This window comes from Mastomys coucha, unplaced genomic scaffold (genome assembly GCF_008632895.1).
Source record: "Mastomys coucha isolate ucsf_1 unplaced genomic scaffold, UCSF_Mcou_1 pScaffold15, whole genome shotgun sequence".
Lineage (NCBI taxonomy): Eukaryota > Metazoa > Chordata > Mammalia > Rodentia > Muridae > Mastomys > Mastomys coucha.
Window position 1 is genome coordinate 152,881,687 of NW_022196897.1, and position 11,908 is coordinate 152,893,594.

Sequence of the window (11,908 nt, forward strand, 5' to 3'; positions counted from 1 at the left end):
ACTCAGAAATCCGCCTGCCTCCGCCTCCCAAGTGCTAGGATTAAAGGCGTGTGCCACCACCGCCCGGCTTTGTTTTTGGAATTTTAAGACAGTGTCTCTCTACAGAACCCTGGCTGTTCTGGACCACACACTATGTAAACTAGGCTGGGCTCTAACTCACAGAGATCCCCTTACCTTTGCCTACTGAGTGCTAGGATTAAAGGCAAGCGCCACCACACCTGGCTTTGCCTTTTTTTTTTTTCTTTTGGTTTTTTGAGACAGGGTTTCTCCATGTAGCCCTGACTGTCCTGGAACTCACTCTGTAGACTGGACTGGCCTGGAACTCAGAAATCGGCCTGTCTCTGCCTCCCAAGTGCTGGGATTAAAGGTGTGCGCCACCATGCCCAGCTTGCCTGTCTTTTATAAGCACATATTTCTTGAGATGCAGTTTGCACCATAGTGACTCATTTGAAATGCAGTTTAGAAGCTAGGTGAGATGCATACTTGCAGTCTTGGCACTTGGGAGCCTGGGGCAGGAAGATCACTATAAGTTTAAGGCCAGCCTAGGTTACAGAGATCCTTTCTAAAAAAATAAAAACATGAAAACAATAGCAGGATATGATAGCACACACTTTTAGTCCCTGCACTTGGGAGGCAGAAGTTACAGGTCCAGCCTTGCCAAACTGTGATGAGGAGGGGCTGCAAGATTCAGAAAAGGCCAAGGCTTGAAGCTAGTTAGGTGGAAATTCTCAGGAAGAACAGGCCTATGATGTGGTAATTGTATTTTTCTGTTTGGAAATGAAAGATAGTGAAGGCTTTAGCTAACTGAAAGTGCTTTCTCTGTTTAATTGGACATTTTCATTATGAACTTAGTCTCTGGGGCCAGAGAGGTAACAGGAGTGGACAGTCCCCCTGAGAAGATGCATGAGTCTCCTGGCACACTCCTCAACACCTGAAGCCCAGGCCTAGAGGAGTTGCCATGGGGATGCTTTTCAGGGCCCAGCCACAGTGCTTACAGGTGAGGGAATGGGAGCTTGAGAGCTTGAGGGACTTAAAAGCCCAGGTTGGGAACTGGGCCAGGCTGTGTCCAGAGCCTCTACTAGGTCTCTGCTGAGCCTACTTTCATGGGAAACAGTTTCCTCTTGTCTTTTTTTTTAAAACTGTTTCTTTTTCTTCTCTTTCTATTACTGATACCTCCCCTTTATCCATTTATTGGTCCTCTCATCCTCCTTTGTGTGTGTGTGTGTGTGTGTGCGTGTGCGTGTGCGTGTGCGTGTGTGTGTGTGTGTGTGTGTGTGTGTTGCATACAGTGTTACTTTTTAGCTCTGGCAGGCCTGACACCTGACACCTATTATGTAGACCAGGCTGGCCTGGAATCTGTAGAGATCTGTTTCTGCTCCTCAGGTGCTGGAATCAAGAGGTCCTGTAACTTGTGGTTTCTCTGCTTTAAGCATTTTTGTGGCTAGTGCTACAGTGAGTGCTTCCCCTGCTCCTTGGGGCTTCAGAGGATTTTATACTGTTGTTTGTTTTGAGACAGAGTCTCTCTTTTTCTTTTCTTCTTCTTTTTTTCTATCTAAGACAGCCCTGGCTGTCCTGGAACTTACTCTGTAGACCAGGTTGGCCTCAAACTCAGAAATCCACCTGCCTCTGCCTCCCAAGTGCTAGGAATTAAAGGCATGCACCACCACTGCCTGGCTTAGGTTTTTAAATAAAAGCAAGATGTGTTACTGACTGACTAATCATTTGGTTAACAATTATTAGCGACTGATTCAAGTGTTTTAAGATATAGTTGGTGGTGAACAGCACACACCTGCCATCCTGCATTTATCAGCCACCACTTTATGGCCTCAGGTTATACTGAGACACCCAGGCCTCTGGTACCACAACTCCACTGTCTTGGGTGCTGACCGAACAGTGTACTGAGCAACAGATGGCGCAGACTGGAAATGGTGAGCTCAGGTCACAGCAGCAGTGGACGGGACTAACCAGGGTCTTAGCAGCAGTGGACTGGACTAACCAGGGTCTCAGCAGCAGTGGACGGGACTAACCAGGGTCTTAGGCTAGAAAGCCATAGGCTGGGGCAGAGCCCCTGCGGGAGCCTGTGCTTGTCCAGTCAATATGTGTGAGACCTGCTTCAGTCCTAGTACCAAGGAGGGAAAGCAGCTCTGAAGTCTCTAGCTAGCATTAGTGTCTATAAATTATGGTGTAGATGATTCTTGGTATGTGAGCAGTTTCTAATAGTTACATGTTTATTTTAGCATGTGTTACTACAGTATAACTAGCACCTCTTAAGTTGGTATTTGTAGATTTCATTGTCTGAGGTAAAGTGAATGCTACTGCATGTATGGTGATCTAAGTGCAGCCTAGATGGGGCAGAGGTCATGAAGGTGGGAAAACCATCAGAGGTTTGGGTGACTGTATAAACCATGGTTTTGAGGGAAGTAAATTAATTTAGAAGACTTGGTTGTGGTAGGGTTGTTCCTCATTTTCCATTCAGGTTCTGTTTGCCCCTAAGAAAAAGTTATGAAGTCAGTAATCTCATCCGAGGAGACTTGGTTATAGGTGTTCAGTGACAGGTGAGAATGAAAATCCGTACCGCACTGTTCCCCAGAACCTCAAAGGCCATGCCCACAACCAGCAGATGGCTGTGCTGGTGGCAGTGTTGGCAGGTAGTGAGCCCTCACTGACGCAAGCTCCACAGTCTGTGGTGTTGCTCGAGTGAGATGATGGCTTTCCCAGTGAGGTGTTTTCTTTTTCTTTTTCTTTTTCTTTTTCTTTTTCTTTTTTTTTTTTTTTTTTTTTGGTTTTTCGAGACAGGGTTTCTCTGTGCAGCCATGGCTGTCCTGGAACTCACTCTGTAGACCAGGTTGACCTTGAACTCAGAAATCTGCCTGCCTCTGCCTCCCAAGTGCTGGGATCAAAGACGTGGGCTACCACCGCCCGGCATGAGGTGTTTTCTAACTGGTGACTTCACATCCACTTGTCTGTTCAGAGCCTGTTCACTCCATAAGCACTTCTTTGGGACTAGTTTTCTAAAAATTAAGCAATTAATGATCAGAGATGTTGGATCTTTTCCACTTAAACGTTTACTGTTTAGCAAGACATTTGCATCTGAAGTGTAGTCCATCTTCAAGTGTCAGGTTAGGAAGCTCTTGCTTGGCTCAGCAAGCCCAGCCTGCTGCTCACCAGAGCTCCGTGGTCAGGAGCTTGGCAGAGACCCAGAGAAACCCATCCTTGTTTCTGCCAGCATGGGCAGCTCAGCTCATGCTCTGGGTGGCGGTGGGGTGGGGCTGGCCAGGGCTGGCAGCTGGGACCTGGGAAGGAAGAAGGGATGGTAGGGTTTCGATGCTCTATAGAGTGGGCCGTGAAAGCCAAGCAGCCCCTTCCCTTGGGTTCAGCATGTGAGGGATCCTCTCTGCTGGTAGATTTGCTGGTGGAGGGAACACATTGGTACCTCTGCCCTCTAGAGCAGGACTCTAGGAAGCCATTGTCATCATCTCCCGTCCTTCTTTTCTTGTCCCTGGCAACACCTCATGTATGTTTATGTGTTCGGGGTGTGTGCAGGTGCTGACAGTGGAGCCCAGGAGGTGGTGAAGGACATCTTAGAGGATGTGGTCACGTCTGCTGTGAAAGGTGAGTGCTGAGGACAACCCGCCTTTCCTCGTGCCTCTTCCCACGCCCCGTGAAGCCCCTCAGGCTGCTTCTTGGATCTAAGCTAGCTGCTACTTCCCAGCCTGCACTTGGCATGAAGTGATCTGGCTGCAGAGATGGGTTTTGTTCTGTCCGGGTTAAGCTCTGTCTGTATAGACCACGGTCTACACAGGCATGTCAGGTGCTCCGCCTGGAGACACAGAGGTCTGCTCCATATGCCTTCTACATCAGAGCTGCTGAGATGTCAAGGCCAGACATTATTGTGTGTTGGTCACACAGCAGCAGGTGTTAGGCACTCAGACGTTGTGCTCATTGTGAGCCTTCAGTCCTCATGCTTCACTCAGTGTCCGTCAGCTTACAGAGCTGGCCCCAATGATGTTTCCTTTGTCTTTGCTTCTAATTCAGTCAGTGGCTGCTTGCTGAGCGCTGTGCCAGTGCCATTAATTGGGAAAAAACTTAAAAATGGCAGTAGGTCACAATCAGCACTTTTTTTTGGGTGGGGGGGCATTTTTTGAGACAGGATTTCTCTGTGTAGCCCTGGCTGTCCTTGAACTCACTCTGTAGACCAGGCTGGCCTCAAACTTAGAAATCCATCTACCTCTGCCTCCCAAGTGCTGGATTAAAGGCATGTACCACCACTGCCTGGCACAATCAGTATTTTTTAAATGGAAGAAATAAAGTAGAATACAGATGATTATATATTTGAGTTCATGGGGCATGGAAATGCTGATTCTTTTTCATAAAACATTGCAGTTCTTTATTTTTACGTTGTAAATGTATCTTTTTGCCTAATTCAGTTGTCCTCTCCCAGACTAGTTGCCTCCATCTGCTAACCTAGGCCTGCTCCTGAGAGCTCCAGGCCTCCGTACAATCTAGTGTAGGGCTGGAGTGTTTTCAGCCTCAGACTAACTGCTGAGTAAGCTCACCCTTTCTAGCTCTTTCTGAATTCTGTCTGCCTGGTTCAACTCGGCTGCTCTGATTCAAACTCTTCTGCAAGCTGACTGACTCAATCTGGCTTCTCTCTGCCTCTCCTGAATTGTTCTGTTTGACCACAAACTAACGCTAGGAATCTATTCTAGTCTTCTGGTTCCTTCTCATTCTCTGGTTCATTCTGTCTTCATCTATATCTAGTTTGTTCTCTCTATAACCAGTCTCTGTAAAACTGTCCTGGAAAAACCTCCTCTTCTCCTTCCCTCTCTCTCTGTCTCTTAAGTAGCTTCCCCTTTCTCTCTCTCCTTATGACAGTTAGGCATAGCCTATTCTGTCAGATCTTTTTCTGATTCATCACTTTGTCTGCTACTCAATTAGATACCACTTTCAAACATGGGTGCTTCCTTCCATAAACTAACTCTACCTTCATTGTTTGGGAATAAAGGTGAATACTGAGGGTGGGTCTGTATTCCAGCTGGAGGGATTAAAGATGTGTACTAAGAGCTGAGCTACACCACAACTTTTTTTCAGTAAATAACACAATTTTGGGGTTCCTAGTGTGATCAGATATCCCTACAACAATACATGTCCACACTGGGACGTTGTTTACATTCATTTCTACATGAGTGTTCTGACCCATGCCTATAATCTACACTTGGGAGACTGAGGCAGGAGAACCCATAGTGACTTCCAAGCCTGGAGATCAAATCCAGGGCCTCACACATAGCAGACTGCCACTGCGTTACATCCACGGCCCGATGTCGTGCTTGGAAAACCACACTTCTGAGCTGCCTTTGCTGACTCAGGGCTGTCGAGCTCTTTCAGAGAGCCTAGCACTTATTTAACTGTGTAGCAAGGAAGACCTTTTAAAGAACAGCAGTAAGGCCAGATGTGGTGGCACATGCCTTTATTTACTTCTATCACTTGGGAGGCAGAGGCAGAGAAAGAGGCAGGTAGATCTCTGTAAGTTTGTGGTTAGTCTGATCTACAAAGAGAGTTCCAGGACAGCCAGGACTACAGAGAAGCCTGTTTCAGAAAAAAACAAAACCAAAAACAAACAGTAGCTCTTGCCATTCATCATCTTGTCACACCTCAGCCTGTTGTGGAGTAGAACTGGCTAAATAATGTGTCCAGTAAATATATGCTTTGTAAAACTATTGCTAGCCATTGAGATTGCATAGCAGGGAGATGCGTATCTGCCACTACACTTGAGGAATATTGTTCACACACACACACACACACACACACACACACACACACACAGTGTATATATGATTTATTTATTTTATGTATGTGAATATACTTTTGCTATCTTCAGACACACCAAAAGAGGGCATCGGATCTCATTATAGATGGTTGTGAGCCACCATGTGGTTGCTGGGAATTGAACTCAGGATCTCTAGAAGAATAGTCAGTGCTCTTAACCACTGAGCTATCTCTTCAGCCCCCTGGGTTGGTTTTTCAAGACCTGGTGTCTCTGTGTAGCCTTGGCTGTCCTGGAACTCCCTCTGTAGACTAGCTAGGCTAGCCTGGAACTCAGAAATCCAGCTGCCCGTGCCTCCCAAGTGGTGGGATTAAAGGTTTGCACCAGCCTTTTAACTGTCTCTTAACTCTTGGGTTATTAACTCTTTAAATAAAATCTTTGTTTCTCATGCTTTGCTTCTTCCAATCTTTTTTCAGAAGTAGACAGATGGGCAGGGCTGCTACATTTCACAGCTTTGCATGTGATGTGAGTGAACTCCTGTGTGGAGTTTGCATTACTGTGGCCCTGGCAGTGAGGATGTGACTGAGAGTCATGAAGGAAGCCTAAACCCCGCTGTGCTGTGGGGCCAGGGGAAGAAGGGGTGCATAGTCCTGCATCTGGATGAGTTCTGTCTGGCTCACTTGGCAATGACTTTGAACTTATGTCTTAAGAAGCAGCAGAAAAGCACGGTGTGACAGAGCCCGACCGAGGCCTGGGTGCCCTAGAATGCCAGGAAAGCACTGTTCCTCCTGGAGTTGATGAGAACTCACAGACCAATGGCATAGCAGACGACAGGCAGTCGCTGTCCTCGGCAGATAATCTGGTATGTCACTGTGCCTACCCTTCCATTTGCATGTTTAGGTCTCTGTTAGAGAAGTGAGCTACGCCAGAGGGCCCTGCGGGCATTAGCCCTGTTCTCATCCTCAGTACAGCAGGCTTTCCTTTTCTGATACTGGTGACATAGACCACTACGTTTTAACTGTATAGCTTGGCTAGCCTCATGCTCAGAAATCTGTCTGCCCCTGCCCCTAATATGCATATATATATTCCCCAGTCCTCCCTCCCCGCCCTCTGTTTGTGTGTGTGTGTGTCACATGTACTATGTACTTGCCTATGCTTATGTGGAGGTCAGAGGTCAATGCCAGGTGTCTTTCTCTGTTCTCCACCTTACTTTCTTGAGAGAAAGTCTCCAACTGAGTCTGGAGCTTAGCAGTTGGCCAGACCGTCTGGTCAGTGAGCGCAGCGTCTGCCTGTCTGCCCCTCCCAGCACCGGAGTGACTGACACTCCACACCATGCCTGACTCTGAGTGTTGGAATCTGAATTTAGGTTCTCTTGCTGTGTGACACTACCTCACTGATTGAGCCATCCCCGTAGCCCTTTGTTCTTTTTAAGGGTAAAATTCTCTAAACAGTATCCTTGGATCAGGACTTGGAATCTATGGGCTGGAGAATTGACCCAGATGTAGTGATTGTCTAGCATGAGCCAAGTTCTGGTCCAGAGTAAAATTTTTTAAAATGTATTTTTATGTGTATGAACTTTTTAGAAAGTATATATTTGAATATGCACAGAGCAAGAGGGGAAATGTTACTTTTTTAAAGACTTATTTATGTATTTATTTTATGTATGTGAGTACACTGTAGCTGTACAGAGTTGTGAGCCTTCATGTGGTTGTTGGGAATTGAATTTTTTTAGGACCTCTGCTTGTTCCAGTCAACCTCTGTTGGCGCCGCTTGCTCTGGTCGACTCTGCTTGCTCAGTCCCTGCTTGCTCCAGCCCAAAGACTTCATCCATTACTATACATAAGTACACTATAGCTGTCTTCAGACACACCAGAAGAGGGTGCCAGATCTCATTATGGGTGGTTGTGAGCTACCATGTGGTTGCTGGTATTTGAACTCAGGACCTTCAGAAGAACAGTCAGTGCTCTTACAAAAAGGAAATGTTTTAACTGAGCATGATGACATAGGCCCGACAATCCGAGTTCAAGGCTGCTGTGGGCTCTTACATAGCAAGATGAATGATTTGGAAGCTCTCACCTTTGGTCCTTTGGGATGGCACCTCAAATCCTGCCCACTTCCCTTAGATTGCTGAAAGCCAGTTTCTCTGCCAGTGTTAAAGTTGAGTGACAGCATTTATTTAAATCTTTATATTATAATAATCCCACACTAATGGGCAGTAATAACATTACTTAGGTTTAGTTTTTATTTGGCTTTCTTAGCAATTATTTATGCGTGCTTTTTGCCCAATTTTCGTTATCAAGAAAGGTTCCTATCTTTTCTTAGTAGATTCTAAGAATGTCTATGTGTAAAGGCTATTAAGCTTTATTATGTCTTGTAAATATTTACTTTCTTATGTTTAAATGTAATTTTTTAAAATGTATTTTTATGTGCATGAACGTCTATACCATGTGCATGCCTAGTGCCTGGGCAGGACAGAAGAAATCAGAGTCCCTGGAATCAGAGTGAAAGACGTTGTGAACCTCCATGTTAGTGCTGGGAGCCAAACGCTGGTCCCCAGGAAGAGCATCAAGCTCTCCTATCCAAGGAGCCAACTCTCTTTCCCCTACATATATTGATTTATTATTTACTTTTTGAGGCAGGGTTTGAGTATCTCTGACTGTATGGAACTTACTGTGTAGCTGAGGTTAGCCTCAAAGTCACAGAGATCATCCTGCCTCTGCCTCTGAATGCAGGAATTGAAGGTGTGCCACCACACAGCTCTAAAGGTCATATCCTCTGAATGCAGGAATTGAAGGTGTGCCACCACACAGCCCTAAAGGTCATATTTGAAAGGTCATTTGGAAATGTATGCCATTTTTCTCCAATCACTTGGCTTTAGAATCCTTACAAATACCTTTACTTTCTTTCTTTCTTTCGTTTTTTGTTTTTTGAGATACAATAGCCCTGACTGTGTATCCCTGGCTATCCTGGAACTCACTTTGTAGACCAGACTGGCTTTGAACTCAGAGATCTGCCTGCCTCTGCCTACTGAGTGCTGGGATAAAAGGTGTGTGCCACCATGGCCTACACCAAGTAGACATAGTTGCCTTTGTAAATTATATTAACAAGTAGATTAATTAACTTTGGATTTTGGCATTTTTAAACTACCTCCATCCACATGAACTTTGCAAAGCCCACCTCTAGTGACTTACCCACTCCAGCAAGACTCCTAAACGTTCAGAACCTCTCAGACTGCTAAGGACCAAGAGTAGATGGCCTATGGGGACACAAATACTCACTTTTCATAAAATCACCACAGTAGTCAAGGACTAGGAAGCATCAGAATGACAACTAAGCTACATTCTAAGCCTTCCTTTTTTAAATTTGTTTTTTTGAGACAGAGTTTCTCTGTGTAGCCCTGGCTGTCCTGGAACTCACTCTGTAGACCAGGCTGGCCTCAAACTCAGAAATCCACCTGCCTCTGCCTCCCAAGTGCTGGGATTAAAGGTGTGCACCACCACAGCCTGGCCTTTTTAAAAATTTTTAATTCTCTTTTTCTCTATATATATTTCTTGAGAATGTGTGTATAAAGTATGTATATTTTTAGAATCAAGTGCAATAGCACACATATAAGACATGAAGTACAACTCTAGAGCTAACTCTCTACTTCCTACTTTTATGTGGGTTCCAGTGATCAAACTCTGTCAGCTTTGTATGCCAAGCACTGTTACCCTTTGAAACTATCTTACTAGCCTTTGTTTTTGTTTTGTTTTGTGTTTTTGGTTTTTCAAGACAGGGTTTCTCTGTGTAGCCCTGGCTGTCCTGAAGTCACTCTGTAGACCAGGCAGGCCTTGAACTCAGAAAATGTGGTCTGCCCAGTGCTGGGACTAAAGATGTGTGTCATCACTGCCCGGCTGTCTTTTGCTTTTTTGAGACAGTTTCTCTGTATAAGTAAGTAAAAATTCTGAGACAGTCCTGGCTGTCCTCGACTCACTTTGTAGACCAGGCTGGCTTTGAACTCACACAGATCCTCCTACCTCTTGCTCTAGAGTGCTGGGCCTAAAGGCAGGTACCACACCCGGCCTGCTTTTGTTTTTGTTTTTTGAGATAGGTTTTTATATACCCCAGGTTGACCTAAAATTTACTATGTAGTTGAGGGGAACCTTGCACTCGGCTCCTCAGTCTCCACCTCCCAGTGTTGGAATGATAGGCATGTGTCTAGACCTGGTTTCATAAAGACTTTGAAGAGTAAATGACAAGGCTTACAATTTCTCTGATGACAGAGCTGTAGCACCTTGTCCGTGTCTTCTCTCCTACTTCTCAGTGAGCATAGACAAGAATTTAAGTTTCCATGAAATAATTCTTTTTCTTGGATTTTCCCTTTGTTTCTGATCGTAGGAACCAGATGTCCAAGGACATCAAGTGGCTGCTAGGTTCTCTCACATTCTACAGAAGGATGCCTTCCTGGTGTTCCGCTCCCTGTGCAAGCTGTCCATGAAGCCCCTTGGCGAAGGACCACCAGATCCAAAGTAAGCTCCCAGCAGCTATGGCCGTCTGTTACACCCTGAATTGGGAGCTTGTGCTCTGTGGGCCCCACAGTGTTGGTGTGGGATGGCTTCACATTTTCCAGACTCAGGCAGTCCCTATGCCCCTCCAGGTCTCCACTATCCAGAATCTTGCCCAGGTTTGATCTTCTTTTGTATATTGAAAACAGTCAGCATATGGAATTTGTAGTGCCTTTTTTCCTGACTAATGGACTTACTCTCCTTGTGGGTCTGTGAAGGGGCAAGATGGCGGCAGACTCCATTCTGAGATAGCCTTGATTCTGTAACTTTGTGTGACCTGAGTCCTCCTCCTGAGTGTCAGAGTTACAGGACTTCACTGCCATGCCCAGCTAGGAGATCTTCATTTCTCTTTATTGCTCTCTTAGATTTATTTATTTTACTTTGTACATGTGAATGTTTTGCCTGTATGCATATATACACATCATGTGTGTGCCTCCTGGTCCTCTGGAACTGCAGTTATTGATGGTTGTGAACTACCACGTGGGTGCTGGGAATTGAACCACCCACTGCAAAAGCAACAAATGGCTCTGAGCTGTCTCTCCAGCCCCGAAGATTTGTTTATGTGTGTAAGTGTTTGGCCTGCAACACTTGTATGTATATGTACCATGTGTGTGCCTAGTGACCTCGGAGATCAGAAGAGTGTCAGATCCACTGGGCAGTGGTGGTGCATGCCTTTGACCGTAGCACTGCAGATGGATCTCTGTGAGTTTATACAGAGAAACCCTGTCTGGGGGAGATAAAGTGCCAGATCCCCTGGAACTGGAATTACAGATAGTTGTGAGCCACTATATAGATGCTGGGAATGGGGCCTGAGTTTTCAAGCAACGAGTGCTCTTAACCACTGAGCCATCATCCCAGTAGATCTTTTTATTTTTGTTTGTTTTTGATAGAGCCTCACTTTGTAGCCCTAACTGGCCTGGAATGTGCTCTATAGACCAGGCTGGCCTGTTAACTAATAGAGATCCAACTGCCTCTGCTATTCAAGTGCTAGGATTAAAGATGTGTAACCACTGTACCTGGTGGATTTTTGGCTTTTTATATCTGACTTGATATAGTGGTAGGGGGATTCTTGAAACTGATGGATTAAGATCCATGATTGGGTACTTTTATAATTGTTATGACAAAATTCTTGAATTAAAAGTTTATTTTCTTTGGTTTCTTTTGGCTCCCAGTTTGAGGACGCAGTTGTTCATGGTGGGAGGGCATGGCAGCAAGAGCTTTGGGTGGCGGTCACTTTGCATCTGCACTTAAGGGAGTAGAGTCTGATGAATTCTGGGGCTTGCCTCCATCCTTCCTTCTATGCAGTCTGGGACTCTAGCCCATGCAATGGCACTACAAACATTAAGGGTCACTCTTCTCCTTAATGAACTTAATCTGAAATCCCTCAGTCATGCCCGAAGGCTTATCTCCCGGGTGACTCTAGATCCTGTGAGGTTGTGAGGATTAACCATCACAAGCCTGTGCTTGTGGCAGAGGAAGAGTGTGGGGCTGAGTCTTGTGAAGCTACTGCATGGACACAGCCTAGAGCTGGCTCTTCAAACTCAGCTCTCACCTTGGTCCTGCCCATTATCCACTCTGTGTGTGTGTGTGGGGGGGGGGG

General features: G+C 45.6%; 1 protein-coding gene across 3 annotated transcripts in view; it reads left to right on the plus strand.

The window, feature by feature from the left end:
- Arfgef2 (ADP ribosylation factor guanine nucleotide exchange factor 2) overlaps positions 1 to 11,908 on the plus strand; it is an 89,416-nt gene that overhangs the window by 27,671 nt on the left and 49,837 nt on the right. For 2 of the 3 annotated variants that reach the window (XM_031372803.1, XM_031372805.1), the window contains exons 7-9: positions 3,544 to 3,612; positions 6,475 to 6,626; positions 10,142 to 10,272. In XM_031372803.1, coding sequence (XP_031228663.1) covers positions 3,544 to 3,612; positions 6,475 to 6,626; positions 10,142 to 10,272 — 352 coding nt within the window. The remainder of the gene's footprint in view (positions 1 to 3,543; positions 3,613 to 6,474; positions 6,627 to 10,141; positions 10,273 to 11,908) is intronic. The other variant, XM_031372804.1, reaches the window with a different exon arrangement.